Source organism: Octopus sinensis, linkage group LG1 (genome assembly GCF_006345805.1).
Source record: "Octopus sinensis linkage group LG1, ASM634580v1, whole genome shotgun sequence".
Classification (NCBI taxonomy): Eukaryota; Metazoa; Mollusca; class Cephalopoda; order Octopoda; family Octopodidae; genus Octopus; species Octopus sinensis.
This window is the reverse complement of record NC_042997.1, coordinates 33,034,100-33,051,599: the sequence shown is the minus strand read 5'-3', so window position 1 is coordinate 33,051,599 and position 17,500 is coordinate 33,034,100. Positions and strand designations below refer to the sequence as shown.

Below are 17,500 nucleotides of genomic sequence, written 5' to 3'. Positions count from 1 at the left end.
TACATACATACATACACCCACCCTTACATACATGCATACATACATACATGATGGCTGCCCCCTCGTTATCGAGTATGGCCATTGCACGAAGCTTAACAGTTACTGGTGCTGTGATCGAATGTGACTTTTTAGCCCAGCTAAAGATCTACAATGTCTTGTACAGAATTGGCAGCTAAAACCTTTACTGGTAATAGCCGGCTGTAGTTGTAACTGGGCTTCATGTACCTTTGCATGTTGTTTAAGTCCTCCTGCCAAATTACACACTCTTCCACATACCTGACAGATATGATTAGTATGGTGTGTAACATCACCACCAGTGGTCAGGTTGTCACCCATCTGTCTCGCTTTATGACTACGAAGATGAGGCAGGGTCTTATACAGACACTGCACGTTAGCATCATAGGAAGACCCTTCCCATCTGGAAGTGTAACAGCGATGCCCTTCCTGACATCCCTCCTTACTTTCTCATGTGCAACTCGAGATTTCTCAAAAGTAGCTGTCCCCTCGTGCACAATCCTTCTCCACCTGCTACGATCAATAGCTATGCCCTCCCATGTGTCAGAAGAGATGCAAGCATCGCTTAAGGAAGCCTTCAGCAAGTCCTTATACCTCTTTTTTGGTTTATGTGGAGGTCGTTCTCCTTTAGCTAACTCTCCATACATACATACATACATACATACATACATACATACATCCATACATACATACATACATACATACATTTGTGCAGAGAACCCTTTTCTTTTAAACACACACACACATGTATAAGCACTTCCAGCCAATACTATAGCACTCTCTCACAGATTTATCTTCACCTCAACAAATTCAAAACTACCAAATGCATTCCCACTGACAACCTCAGCACCCTCGTGTTATTGTACTATTAGATCCAGATCCTCACTACAATCAAAATAAAGAAGGCATTTAATGAGAACAATAACCACCTTCAGATTTCATAACCCTATCCAGCAGGGTATCACACCTACAGACACTCCAAACATCAATTGTTCACTAATCAAATGGACTCTTTTTCTTTTGCTATGCTAAATCTGGCAAAAGAAATCCTAGTAAACATTCTAGTTATAACACATTATCAATCTCTGCTGTCATTCTAGTGCACATACTTCTTGTGCTATTACAAAACAGAAATCAGCATAATGCAAACTTTCTCAAGCAATACAAACGACTGCCATAGCATCAGTACTACTGCTACATGCACAAGACATCAACTCATCAATCAACACTCTAAAGTGGAAGATTCTTTTCTTCTATTATTCTTTTATTTGTTTCAGTCATTTGACTGTGGCCATGCTGGAGCGCCGCCTTTAGTCGAACATTTCGACCCCAGTACTTATTCTTTGTAAGCCTAGTACTTATTCTATCGGTCTCTTTTGCTGAACCGCTAAGTTACGGGGATGTGAACACACCAACATCAGTTGTCAAGCGATGCTGGGGGGGACAAACACAGACACACAAACACACACACACACACATATATACGATGGGCTTCTTTCAGTTTCCATCCACCAAGTCCACTCACAAGGCTTTGGTCGGCACAAGGCTATAGTTGAAGCCACTTACCCAAGAAGCCACGCAGTGGGATTGAACACGGCACCATGTAGTTGGTAAGCAAGCTACTTACCACACAGTCACTCTTGCACCTATATATTCTAAACAAGACCAACTTCAATATCCTCACATAGATGCGAAAGTGAAAGTAAAATATTTCACTCATTCCAACCCTCATTCACACAGATCACACAAGCTGAAGAAAGAGAGGAGTTGCCACTTAGCACCATGATTCTTTTCTCACAGATGTGAAGGACATATTTTTTTGCAGGGGTACTATGAATCGATTTTTATATTTAAGGCTTATGACCTGAATATAATTGGGTGTTACAGCCCACCTTAAGCTTCCAAAAGTACCCTGCTTCCAAAAGTACCTTAGCTAAATTTAATGTTTTAAATACACCAATACAACTCTAGAAACATGCTAATTAGTTATGACTTTAGCTTTACCTGTGGATATTTTTTTCTTCTCTAGTTTCAGCTAAGAGCTGTGGCCATGCTGATGCACCGCTGTTTAGAATGTTGTGGTGAAAGAGTAAAGCAGAGTTCGCCACCCCCTGCTGGAGCTTCATAGAGCTTTAGATGTTTTCACTCAATAAACACTCACAACACCCGGTCTAGGAATCGAAACTGCGATCCCATGATCGCAAGACCAGTGCCCTAACCATTGGGCCATTGTGCCTCCACCATCATAGAGCTTTAGGTGTTTTCACTCAATAAACACTCACAACACCCGGTCTGGGAATTGAAACCGTGATCCCACGATCGCAAGTCCAGTGCCCTAACCACTGGGCCATTGTGACTCCACCATCAGAATATGTCTACAATATTCTGATTTGTTGTTTCAATGTGGCATCCATCCTGTCAGCATATAACACGAAGGAAAGAATGCTTCATGTGACACATGTAGCCAGATGAAAACATAGAAGAATTGATGGAACCAAGATGCATCTAACAATGATTTGTTACCTTTTTATGGTTACAACAACAGTGCAATATTTTGAAAAAAATCTGTTGAAATAACCTTGGTTTGAAAAAGCATATAAAATTGCAAAACCCTGTAAAAAGTTTTGAATTTTATCTACCACATAGATTTGTAGGTCAACTGCTGACCTTAACCCTTTAGTGTTCGCATTATTCTGCCAAAATTAATGCTTCTTTATCCACATTGTTTTGAACTAATCATGCATTATCTTGTAGTTATGAGATTTTGATGAGGTAGCTGTTAATTTTTAAGATGATATTGTAGGATTGGTGTAAGAGACCAGATCTGGCCAATTTGAACATAAAACAGGCAGAATACTTTTGGCCGGATATGGCCGGTTTAAATGCTAAAGGGTTAAGAGTTATCTCAGAGTACACAGATGCAATGGAGATTATTGGGATGATGTTGATTAATGGAAACAGCTATCATCTATCAGAGAAGTGATCATCTTTTATGTATATGGATATGTGTATTTAACCATATTGACCATATATTTTTGTTGTTTTTTTGTATATTTTTCATCTCTGATGCCTTCTGTCTATATTTTATGTATCTTTTACATTAGTGCGAGACGGAATGGTGAATATGATGTAGACAAATGAACTCCTCTGAAACACTGTTAAAGAGAAATCAATAAACCATACAAGAAAATAAAAACAATAGCTGAACATTAACAACAATAACAAGAGAAGAATCTTTAGAATCGTCTTGTTGAAAGACTATCCATATATTTATCTTCAGGTGAAGTTGTAAGAATTATAATGGAGTCACTGATGGACAATTAATTATCATTATTGTCTCTTTAGTGTTTCCCATCCTCTTAAGATAGTTTTATGAAGCATTACATATTGTTGACTTAGTGAGATAGTAACAAGTGCAAATACATACATTTTTGGCTATGATATAAATTTCTTAGAACCAAAACTGGAGTAGAAAAATAAACTTATCAAACTACCAGCTCAACCCTCTGTAATTTGTGCACTTACAATAGCATGGCTACTGTATCTGATTAAGCCACTAAGTCGGGAGTTCTCAAATGCACATCCCTTCACTGTGTTCAGCACTGTTGGTATATACCATGGGAAGAATATAGTATAAAATGGTTGGATACAATAGAACTGACAATAGACATGAATTATTTCCTATCAATTCAAAAAGTTCAAATTCAACTTGGTTCAACTTTGCCTTTCATCCTTCTGAGCTCAATAAAACAAAATACCAGTTAAAGTACCTTAGTTTATATAATTGACAAATCCTACACCGGAACTATGTGGTTAGGAAGCAAGCTTTTTCTTACCACACAGCCACTCCTGCAACTATGAAATTAAAATTTGGGACCACAACAAGATACAAACTCACAATCTTCTGATTCAAAGTCAGATGTCTTATCCTTTCAAGTAACTTAATAACTTGTCCATCAATGAAATGAACAAGTAACTTTATGCTAGAAACAGTTTCAGAGAAGCACATCCATTGCATCATTTTGTTTTGATAGTCTTGAACTAAATTGTTCTTGGTTACAAATATTGCTGGAAACTATTGTTCACAATGATAAGTGGACAAAAACAGTGAAGGCAGCAAGCTGGCAGAAACATTAGCTCGCCAGGCGAAATGCTTTGCGGTATTTTGTCTGCCGTTACGTTCTGAGTTCAAATTCCGTCGAGGTTGTCTTTGCCTTTCATCTTTTCAGGGTCGATAAATTAAGTACCAGTTACGCACTGGGGTCGATGTAATCAACTTAATCCGTTTGCCTGTCCTTGTTTGTCCCCTTTACGTTTAGCCCCTTGTGGGTAATAAAGAAATAGGTATTTCGTCTGCCGTTACGTTCTGAGTTCAAATTCCGTCGAGGTCGACTTTGCCTTTCATCTTTTCAGGGTCGATAAATTAAGTACCAGATACGCACTGGGGTCGATGTAATCGACTTAATCCGTTTGTCTGTCCTTGTTTGTCCCCTCTGTGTTTAGCCCCTTGTGGGCAATAAAGAAATAAGAAACGGTGAAGGAATCTCCACATAGTTGCATTTAGTTGCGTGTAACTACTTCAAGATTTCAATGCTCTTGTAAACCTTGTGTACCAAAAAGTGTGCATATCTATTAGTGCCAGAGTTTGAAAGCCACTGTACTAAGTTTTCAATTGACTCAGTTCACCTGGTTGTAAATGCTGCAAGTGATATAGCTTAATGATGGGTGTAGCAGAATATTTTATAATGATGAATGTTTATTTATAATAATAATGAAATTATTGTCTACAGTGCTCAGATGCACCACAACTTGTCAGAAAGTGCATATAAAGTGTATGCAGTAATGTGCAAATGTCTGGAAAGTGAACAATGTATGAGTCAGATACATGCTTGTGTGTGTATGGAGGGGAGAAAATCAGGTGTAGTGTTGGCAAATCTCAGAAAGCATGGAAGTTTTGAAGGATTTAGCTTTCATTGCTGAACTTTAATCTTCCTTCATTCACACAGCTGGGAGACTAATGAGTTCTTTTATGATTATACCTGGATACTCCAAAAGGAGAGATGGAACCTAAAATTTTACTGATCCAAGCATAATGAATTGATGCAATAAAGAAACAGGAAAAATCCTTTATGAAAATACTAAAACTGAGCACACTTGTGTTTTAATAATATATGGTTAAAAGAGAAGTTGTTACCAATATTCTCAAAATATGTGATCACCATGTTGTGTGGTGTGTGTGTTTGGGTATGTGTGTGTATGTCTGCATGTTTATCATGATATTTTACTCTGGCAGTAACATTTTTAAATGAGATCAGTAGAAACTAAACATTTTGAAATCCATAAAATTGCAAAAGTATTTGCAAATGTAACTATAAGGGTATACAAACACAGCATTCATACATACACATATACATGCATGTACATACTAGCACACACACACACACTCACTCACATGCACACACACACATTGCAGTAATATTTCCATTGCAACAAATTTACATTTATAGTCACATCAATTCTTCCACAACATTATAGTGTTAATGGCTATCTGTAAGCAAGATGTACAAAGATATGAAGATGGTAATGCGATACCTATATATTCAGGAATGGTGAAATGATTACAAGGAGAGATAATGTCAAATGCCAGGATACATACATACATATGTATGTATGTATGTATGTATGTATGTATGTATGTATGTATGTATGTATATAGACAGGTAGATAGATAGATAGATATGTATGTATGTATGTATGTATGTATGTATATAGACAGATAGATAGATAGATAGATAGATAGATAGATATGTGTTTATGTATGTATGTATGTATGTATGTTGTATGTATGTATGTATGTATGTATGTATGTATGTATGTGTGTATATGGTAGGTATGCTAGTATACTATGCTTCACATATTCTGTAACTGAGTAGAAACCTCAAATCTTTGCTTATCAAAAATATCATGGAAATTTCTAAGAAATACTTTTGCCCTGGGTCACCTTTTATACTGTATGTCATCATTACCATCATCATCATCATGCTGATGATGATGATGATGGTGATAAAGATGATGATGATGATGATGATGAGGGCAGTAAATTGGCAGAATTGTTAAAGTGTCTGACAACAACATACTTCTTGCTTATTTCGTTTGGCTTTTTATGTTTTGATTTCAAACCTCACTGAGGTCAACTTTGCCTTTCATCCTTTCAGGGTCTTTAAAATAAAGTACTAGTCAAGTACTTGGGTCAATGATATCAACTAAAGGCGGCGAGCTGGCAGAAACGTTAGCACGCCGGGCGAAATGTGTAGCCATATTTCGTCTGCCGTTACGTTCTGAGTTCAAATCCTGCTGAGGTCGACTTTGCCTTTCATCCTTTCGGGGTCGATAAATTAAGTACCAGTTATGCACTGGGGTCGATGTAATCGACTCAATCCGTTAGTCTGTCCTTGTTTGTCCCCTCTATGTTCAGCCCCTTGTGGGTAATAAAGAAACAGATATCAACTAAATTTTAGGCTTTGTGCCTGATCTAGAAACGATTATTATTACAGTAGTAGATAAGCAGAAACAGTAGAATATTGGATAAAATGCATTGTGTATTTCTTCCAGCTGTTTTCATTCAGTGTCCATTTTCTGATGGGGTAAACTTTGCTTTTCATTCCTCCAGGGTCCATAAAATAAGATACCAATCAAGTTGATGTCACTGACTACTTCCATCCCCTCAATATTTCTGTACTAGCCTTGTGCCTATATTATTATTATTATCATTATCATTATTATTATTATTATTTTATTATTATTATTATTATTATTATAGGTAGCGTTTAATCAAATCTTGTCTAGAATTCCTTTAAAAATCATATTTTTCTTTTCAAATTGTGATTGAATTTTACAGAACAGGATCCACTTATGTCTGAGTCCCAAATACTAAAGGTAAAACTATTTCAACTGAATATGTTTCGACCTTACCTGCCCCCTTATTGAAAACTTTCCTTGTTTGATTAATTCTTTTACTAATACACTTTCTGCTAAAAAAAAAATTTACATACTATTAATCTTTATAGTCTAATTAGTACTTAATTGGAAAATATATATTATATATATATGAATACTGTGTATGTATGTGTGTTGGTGTGTGTGTGCATGTGTGTCCGCACGAACATGTATATATGCATGTGTATATGTATATACATACAAACATACATACATACATATATATATATATATATATATATATATATATATATATGTGTATATATATATATATATATATATCTATATATATATATATATATATATATATATATATTATATATACACATATATATATATATAATATATATATATATATATATATATATATGTATGTATATATATATATATATACACATATATATATATATATTATATATATACACATATATATATATATATATAAAATGATTAATGCTTTATTTTACTGAACCATCATTTGTCATTCATGACAAGAGAATTCATCAACATTTGCAATATATACATATATATATACATATATATACATATATATACATATATATACATATATATACATATATATACATATATACGCAAATGTGTGTGTGTGTGGAAAGAGAGAGAGAGAGAAACACACACACACACACACACATACACACATAAAATTGGAGTTTAAGATATCATGCAATATTTAAGTTTGTTCTTAAAACAAATTCTCTTTCAGTGTCCTCTTTCTTACAAATACATTTTTTAGCTCATGTATATAGTCTATCTGGCATATAATATATATTTGTGTTCCAGAAATGGAAGATGATATATATAAAAGAATGTATTTCATTCACAAAACTTTAAACTTATAATGTAATAGTGTGTGGATTGGGTTTAAACTCAAAACCTACAAATTATTGCTTTTAAGTCTGACAATTTAATCACACAAAATCTGTTTCTATTTTCAGTTTTTTTTTGTTTTTTTTTTAAATTTAGTTAAGCCTCTTTCCAAATTTATTTGTGTTAAGGATATGTTTGTATGTATGCATGCATGCACACATGCATGTAAGTATGCATATATATGTAAATGTGTGTATTTGTGTGTGTGTGTGTGTGTGTGTGTGTGCGTATGTATATATATATAAATATATATATGCATGTATGTAAATATGTATATATACCATATATATGCATATATATATATATGTGTGTGTGTATATACATAAACGTATATATGTGTATACATACACATACATAAATGTATGTATATATATATATATATATATGCACACACATGTACATATACATACACACACATAGATATGTATATAGATATATACACACATATATACACATGTGTGTACATATATATGTGTGTGTGTGTGTGTGTGTGTATATACATGTATCCATGCATATATAAATATATATATGTATGCATGGATGCATACATTCATGCATGCAAGGATACATACATACACGCATGCATGCATGCATACATACACACATGCATACATACAAACGTACATACATATATACATACATGCATACATACATACATACATACATACATACATACATACATACATACATACATACATACATACATACATACATACATAAATACATACATACATACATACATACATACATACATACATACATACATACATACATACATACATATACACATAGCTGTCCATGGTACCAGAATTTTTTACTCAAGCCAAATATAGCAAACTAAATCTGCATAAGTGGAGTCAAGACTGGCTAGTTTGTATTGGCATCAAGCTGTATTAGTTATAATAATGAAGCCAAACCAAATAGTAATATTTTGAAATCATTTAATACACACATTTCAGTTTAGCATGCTGTATAATAGGAAATGCGTCCATTACGTGAACTTTCTTCAGTTAAAGCATTTCAAAATATAAAGAAATTAATGAAAAATTTCAATATATATATGTGGTTTGAGCTTTAAGTCAGCTAGTAAGTTAGGAGGATAGACATGTATTCAGAGAGAGACAGACAGAGACAGAGAGACAGACAAAAACAGAGAGACAGACAGACGTAGAGAGGAGAGAAGTGGGGAGAAAAATGAAGAGGAGGATATGTGAAATGGGATAGTGGGGAGAAGGAAGGATTTTTGAGGGAATAGTATTAAAAGAAAATGGAATGGTTTTGTTTATTTGCATAGAAATCTTAGTAAAATTGATGAAAAGTAGCAGATAGAGGTGAAGAATTTGGGGAGAGGATGAGGATGGAATGAACCAGGTGTCAGGGTGTGGTTAAGAGTTGTAGTGAATGGAATTAGTTGTATATATTTCTTTACTACCCACAAGGGGCTAAACACAGAGGGGACAAACAAGGACAGACAAATGGATTAAGTCGATTATATTGACCCCAGTGTGTAACTGGTACTTAATTTGTCGACCCCGAAAGGATGAAAGGCAAAGTCGACCTCGGTGGAATTGGAACTCAGAACGTAACGACAGTCGAAATACCACTAAGCATTTTGCCTAGCACGCTAACATGTCTGCCAGCTCACCGCCTTTAGAATTAGTAGTATATGGCATGAAAATATGGTGTCAAAGTACTTTGGATTAAAAGCCTTCCTCTCAACTTAGTAACTGACTTACTACTCTAACCACGTATATATTGAAATTGTTTCATCGATTTCTTTATAGTTTGAAATGTTAGGTAGGTTTATGTAATGGATGCGTTTCCTATTATGTATTAAAGAAACCTGAAACTTACATATTAAATGATTCCAAAATATCACTATTTGGTTTTATTTCATTACTACAAGTATATATGTATATATATACATATATGTATGTATGTATGTATATGTATATATACATATATATATGTATGTGTGTGTGTATATATATATATATATGTATGTATGTATGTACATATGTATATATATATATATATATGTATATATATATAAAACATGTACATGTATACAAATACATACATGTACATACATATATATCCACACACACATTTATATATATATATATATATATATATACACACATACACACACAGACTTACACATACATACACACACATGTATGTATATATGTAAATATATATATATATATGTGTGTATGTATGTATGTATGTATGTAACACACTGAATATATATGTTATGACATTTTCACTTGATGAATTCATGCATTGTTAGTAAATTACATTTTTACAAGCTGTTATAAATACCCATAATATATTTTATTAATGCATTAATAAGAGACCTGAAACCACTTTGATCAGCTCATATATGAAATTAAATGCTGACTGAATAGCCGCATACAATGAGAATAAAAAGGGAGAACCTTTATCCATAACATTAACACATGAAATGGAATGGTGCAAAACAGTAACCTAGTATCCCTAGATTGTATAATAAGTCATTTTTTTTAATGCTTGCGGCAGACACATAAATGGGCAATTAAAAATAAGTATAATGCATTTGCAAGGAAGACCGTCTTTGGAGAGTTTGTGAATGGTGCAAGGATTATTGAATATTAAATTTTAATAGGCGCAGGAGTGGCTGTGTGGTAAGTAGCTTGCTAATCAACCACATGGTTCCGGGTTCAGTCCCACTGCATGGCATCTTGGGCAAGTGTCTTCTGCTATAGCCCCGGGCCGACCAATGCCTTGTGAGTGGATTTGGTAGACGGAAAACTGAAAGAAGCCTGTCGTATATATGTATATATATATATATATATAAGTGTGTGTGTATATGTTTGTGTGTCTGTGTTTGTCCCCCTAGCATTGCTTGACAACCGATGCTCGTGTGTTTACGTCCCCGTCACTTAGCGGTTCGGCAAAAGAGACCGATAGAATAAGTACTGGGCTTACAAAGAATAAGTCCCGGGGTCGATTTGCTCGACTAAAGGCGGTGCTCCAGCATGGCCGCAGTCAAATGACTGAAACAAGTAAAAGAGTAAAGAGTATAGAAATTACTATTCGCTGAATGATGGTGGTCAGTTTTATGCTACACAGATGATAGCTTGTCAGTATTATTTTCATCACCATCATTATCCTTACCATCATCCATCATGATAATAATCATTATTATCATCACTGCTTTTGGTCTCAACACCATTATTACATTCTTATAGGTCTTTTTCATGCTCGTACTCATAGTCTTTCAGGAAACAGCTTTAACTTCTGCAATATACAGGGTGGACCAAAGTGATCTGACCACATTTGGAGGCTTAATAAAAGCACAAAATAAGAAATAATGAAAAGAAAAATTTTATTTTCTGGATCTACCTATAATGCCATTTTATTTCATTAAGTTTTAAAACTTAAATCAGCTAAATGCTTCCCATCATTGTCAACACACTTTTGGAGACGGTCATGAAAGTTATAATAATAATAATAATAATAATAATGAAATTATTGTATACAGTGCTCAGGTGCACCACAACTTGTCAGAAAGTGCATATAAAGTACATGCAGTAATGTAGAAATGTCTGGAAAGCGAACAATGTATGAGTCAGATACATGCTTGTGTGTGTATGGAGGGGAGAAAATCAGGTGTAGTGTTGGCGAATCTCAGGAATCATGGAAGTTTTGAAGGATGCAGTGCTCCGACAACTAACAACTGATGCCGGCAGTTTGTTCCATGCTTCAGCAACTCTCAGCGTGAAAAAATGTTTCCTGAAGTCATGGGAGCTGTGCTGTTTTCTGACTTTGTAAATATGTCCACGGGTGTTAGATGGGTGGAGTTTGCAATAACTCTATGGATCATTTCTTCTGGAATGGTTGCTATTTCTACACAAATTGCACGTTTTAATTCCTCAATAGATCGAGGGCGATGACTGAATACTTTTGATTTTAAAAATCCCCACAAGAAGAAATCACATTTCATCATTCCAGAAGAAATGATCCATAGAGTTATCGATAACTTTCATGACCGTCTCCAAAAGTGTGTTGACAATGATGGGAAGCATTTAGCTGATTTAATTTTTAAAACTTAATGAAATAAAATGGCATTATATGTACATACAGAAAATAAAATTATTCTTTTCATTATTTCTTATTTTGTGCTTTTATTAAGCCTCCAAATGTGTGTCAGATCATTTTGGTCCACCCTGTATATTGGACATATACGTGGTTAGACTTTGTATATCAAAAGTAGATGTAAAATGATTGAATGTAAAAGTTAACTGCTGGGCGTCTCTCCAAGTCCAGACTATGGAAAATAGGAATACATAAACATTTGCAAAAAGAAAAAACAACTAAAATAATAAACATTGATTGTATGCACATTAATGCTGTATGAGAATTTTCTGACTACAGTTAAAATTTGGGACTAATGGGTACACTATCATATGTTGAAATCTTACCATTATTATTGCATCATTTTCCTAAAAGTAGGAGAATACAAAAACAAAAAAATGTTATTACTATTTTACAGTTTAAATGAGAAGAGAGTGCTCTGTAATTAATGATTGCTTTTTTAGATTGTAGTGCTATACTCAAGTCCTACTATGGGTTTGCAAAATGTTTCATGATTCCTTCTGCACCTACAAAGATTTATTCTTGCAAACATCTTGCAGATATTTTCTATCTATAGATTCAGCAGGAATTGTCTAGGATCTTTTAAATCAAATATGAAAGCTGAGGTTTTACGAGAAAGAAATGGGTGTTTATAGCAATGTGTATTAGACTCATTTTGCCAGACACTCTGTACATAAAGTACAATGATTCTATTGGTAAAGTACAATGGTTCCATTCCTAAAGTACAATGTCTATGAAGTTATATTAGTTGTTATGTGTTGTTATTATGTTACACTCTTTGAAAGACAAGGATATGATTCTACTTGCCTCAGTTATTTTGTAGAGAAACTACATCCATTCTTATTTCATAAAATGGATTAACTGTAGTAGAAGGGTCATCCATTTGTATAAAAATAGCTGGTTCACCACCAAAATTTTTGAAACTTTTAATAGAAATAAATGAATGTCTTTTTTATTATTATTTTAGTGACTGGAATTCTTAGCCTCTCTCAGATGTAGTGTATTACATCTTAAGAATCAATAATTGCTAAATACTTCTGTAAATATTCAATATAACAGAGTTTGAAAATTAAGTATACAAAATCAAGGATTTTTCAGGTCAATCATTGATCCCCGCTCATTTTTTCCCTATTTATCTGATAGAAGAACCATCTACAATTTGTAGGCAAACTAATTAGAAAATTCTCATTATCAGGTGTTTAATTATTGAATTAATTTGTTACATCATGTTACACACCATGTAAAATGATTTAAATGCATGTTTTCCATTTCTAAATGCATGTTCCTATTAAGGACAACAGATCTGTTATTCTTGCAGTTGTTGATGTTATTGTTGCGGTACCATTGTTATTCTGCTGTTATATTGGTGTTACATGATATTATTAACCTGCTAATTATTCTTGTTCTCCTTTTTTTTTTCTCTTTTATTTTTGCTTCAAATAAAGATTTGGTGAAAAGAAAAATGACAAATATTTCCTGTTATTTTTGACTAAGTTATAAATAGCAAACAGTTTTCTTTACCTTAAAAACATAACCATTTCATAATATATATTACAGTAATTCTTTCAGAGTAACTAATATAGTGGTTATCGATTGCCATTTCCAAGGCATGCAAGAAATCTACATTTTTAAATGTAGAGAAAATGAGAACTTATGCTTTCTCAAAGACATTAATAAACAGAAAAAAGGTAAAAATACTGAAACTCAAAAGAGGATTGTTGAAATGATTCACTGGGAGTTTATCTGCTACTAATTATCATTGTTCAAAGAAATGGTTATTAGTGTTAAAAAAAAACTGTTTACTACTTGATAATATTAACAGCTTTGCATTTAAATATTTCTGTTTTCTCACAAATTATTCCTTATTAAAATGACGTATTCTTGTGAAAATCAATAAAGATGACTAAACCGTTTCTATTGTTACAAAGCATGTTACTAACTAATCACTGACTTTTTTTATTTTTTTATTTTATTTTATTTCAATCTTTTAATTGATTAATGAAACAAACATTTTTATATAATCAATGTAACCAATGTTATATTTTTATTTTCTAAGGAAATAAAATTAAAAGTTACAGGCCAAGAATATATATTAGACCATGTCTGTGTGTGTGTTTGTGTGTGTGTGTGTGTGTGTGTGTTTTGTCAAGCACCATAAATTATTTTAGGCTCTCACCATATGATTGAAGGCCTGGTAAACCTATGGAAGGCCTGGTAAACCTATGGATCTTTGAAAACTTCTTTAAAATCTTATCTTAGATTAAAGCTACTATTATGTTATTGATACAGGTATTAATTTTCATGATATTAGTATCTCTATGCTGTCATATGCTTTAAAAACAGATTGTATTTTATCTAAATTTTGGCTTAACTTATTCAACTTACAGGGTCTGTGTACAATAAGGGTCTATGTACTGTAATGGTCCTATGTACAGTAAATAAGAAATTTCAAAATCATTGAACATTTTAAACACCATTGTTTCATTTTCAGGATTATCATAGTGATAAAGATAATTTCATTAACTGTTAATCTAAGGGAAGGGCATAAAGTCAGTACTGTTAAGCTAGGGGTAGAGCAGAGTGTTTGGAGCTAGTACTTAGATTTGCTCACATGAAACCACATAGATATACCCCTTGATGGAATGCCAGCCTAATGTGAGTAACATTTCCACAGTATTTGGTATCTGTTCCAAGGACTTGAATGAACTGAGAAATATAGAACTGTCTTCGACAGATACTCAATGAACTTCTTATACATGAAACCCAATAATTCCTCCACTTACCCATTACAACATCAAAGAGATACCATACAATATAATTAATAATCAGGCCAGTGGCACGTAAAAAGCACCATCCGATTGTGGCTGTTGCCAGCCTCGCCTGGCCTCTGTGCTGGTGGCACATAAAAAGCACCCACTACACTCATGGAGTGGTTGGCGTTAGGAAGGGCATCCAGCCGTAGAAACATTGCCAGATCAGACTGGGCCTGGTGCAGCCTTCTGGCTTCCCAGACCCCAGTTGCACCGTCCAACCCATGCCAGCATGGAAAGCGGACACTAAACGGTGATGATGATGATGAAAGAGGAAGGGTTTTTTGTAAACTTTTTCTTATATCAAGGAGAATTGGTAAAGTTATTAATGTGCTGCATAGAATGCCTTATGGTATTTGTTTTGTCTGCACTCTGAGTTCAAATACTGCTAAGATCAACTTTGCCTTTCATCCTTTTGAATTTGGTAAAACAGTACCAATCCAGGACAGTGAATTAACAATATTGTTAGAGTGTTGAGCAACATGTTTTGCAGTGTTTATCAAAGTTCTTTGTGTTCTAAATTCAAATTCCGTCATAGCTTAATTTGATTATGGACTTAATCTGTTATCCAGTTTAACACCATCACCTGACACTTTGGGTATCTTTAGCAGAGTTGCCTCTGTTACAGCCATTCAGATCAGCTCTCTGGTTTGAGGATAACTTCCTCCCTGTGACTTATCCCAAAGGCCCAGTGATGGCTACTGTCTTCCCTCTTGACTAAAAGACGAAAAAACAAATGGGTTGCTGACAAATAGCCAAGAGATTCGTGGTTCATATCCCAGCATCAATATTGCAATGTTTCCATACCTAAAACACTTACCTCTCATTAGATAATAATACATTGATAGATCATGGCAACATAATTAACCATTTTAAACAATAATCCATTAATTTATCCACCTTTTCTACCCAATATTCCTGAGGGGTCGTGGGGGCAGAGACCTAAGGCACCTCCTCCATAGGGTCCTGTCAAAAACAACTAACATTAGACCTTCTGGCGGGATTCCCAAGCATGAACAACTGAAATTAAGGAGATTACCCAACCATTTCATTCTTGGTCTAGAGTAACAAATAATAACAGTGCAAAAATCAATGTATGTTGGCTGTGTGGTTAGGGAGCTTGCTTCCTAGCTACATGGTTTCGGGTTCAGTCCCACTGCGTGGCACTTTGGGCAAGTGTCTTCCGCTACAGCCCCGAGTCGACCGAAGCTTTGTGATTGAATTCCGTAGGCGGAAGTTACTGCCGTGTATGTATATGTGCATGTAGGTGCTCAGTGCCTCTCCAAAAGAGAGAGAGGGTTTCACTGGATCCAGTTATGAGTTCTATACAACCAATGGGAAAACTTATTTGTAATAGAGAAGCATCCTGTCAAAGAGGTTGGGGAGAAATTGCTTCATATTCGTTAATCACTATGAAATCCAGAGAGAAATAATAGATTATGGAGTCCCATGTGAACAACACTACTAATAGACTAATAACATCAGAATGGTGAAGTTAGTATTAAAGGAAAACTTGCAGAATTGTTTAATACGGTAAGGTTGAAATCACATTTCATATGGCTGGAGGGATTGTATCAATACCAGCTACAATAATCATTAAAGTCAAATAACATTTTACATGCTTAGGAAAGATTATATATTAAGCTTATAAACAGTGCTGAAAATGTGAAAGATGAAAACAGTGAGGAGGTGTATGCAAAGCGGAGCTGAAAAGTTCTTGGTTTGGGTAAAAGAAAACACAGGAGGATCTGTTCATTATGATTTTATTCAACATATTCCCCTCTCAGATTCACACACTTGTTGCAGCAGTCCTTCAGTTTTTCTGAGCCCTATAAAAGAACTTGGCAGGTTAGGCCTCCAACCAGGCCTTTTGCGATACCTTTCAATCCAGAAACTTTTCAGCACCCCTTATATACATATATATATTCTTTTACTCTTTTACTTGTTTCAGTCATTTGACTGTGGCCATGCTGGAGCACCGCCTTTAGTCAAGCAAGTCGACCCCAGGACTTATTCTTTGTAAGCCTAGTACTTATTCTATCGGTCTCTTTTACCAAACCGCTAAGTGACGGGAGGTGTAAACGCACCAGCATCGGTTGTCAAGCGATGTTGGGGGGGACAAACACAGACACAAAAACACACACACACACATACATATATATATACATATATACGATGGGCTTCTTTCAGTTTCCGTCTACCAAATCCACTCACAAGGCTTTGGTCGGCCCGAGGCTATAGCAGAAGACACTTGCCCAAGGTGCCATGCAGTGGTACTGAACCCAGAACCATGTGGTTCGTAAGCAAGCTACTTACCACACAGCCACCCCTACTTGAGAACCGATGTTGGTGTGTTTGCATCCCTGTAACTTAGCAGTTTGGAAAAAGAGACTAATAGTACTAAGTTTACAAAGAGCAAGTCCTGGGGTTGATTTGCTCAACCAAAACCTATGCTCAAGCACGGCTGCAGTCAAATGACTGAAACAAGTAAAAGGATAAAATATACATATACATATATCATCATCATCATCATCATCATCATTTAGCGTCCGTTTTCCATGCTAGCATGGGTTGGACGGTTCTACTGGGGTCTGTGAAGCCAGAAGGCTTCATCAGGCCCAGTCAAATCTGGCAGTGTTTCTACGGCTGGA

At 34.7% G+C, this 17,500-nt stretch overlaps 1 protein-coding gene across 4 annotated transcripts in view; it reads left to right on the top strand.

The window, feature by feature from the left end:
• LOC115208880 (secernin-3) overlaps positions 1 to 17,500 on the top strand; it is a 101,778-nt gene that overhangs the window by 78,928 nt on the left and 5,350 nt on the right. For 2 of the 4 annotated variants that reach the window (XM_036499060.1, XM_036499027.1), the window contains one exon: positions 6,914 to 6,951. The exons of the other annotated variants lie outside the window; for them this stretch is intronic. In XM_036499060.1, the coding sequence (XP_036354953.1) occupies positions 6,914 to 6,935 (22 nt within the window). In that variant the 3' untranslated portion in view covers positions 6,936 to 6,951. The remainder of the gene's footprint in view (positions 1 to 6,913; positions 6,952 to 17,500) is intronic. 4 annotated transcript variants of the gene reach the window in all.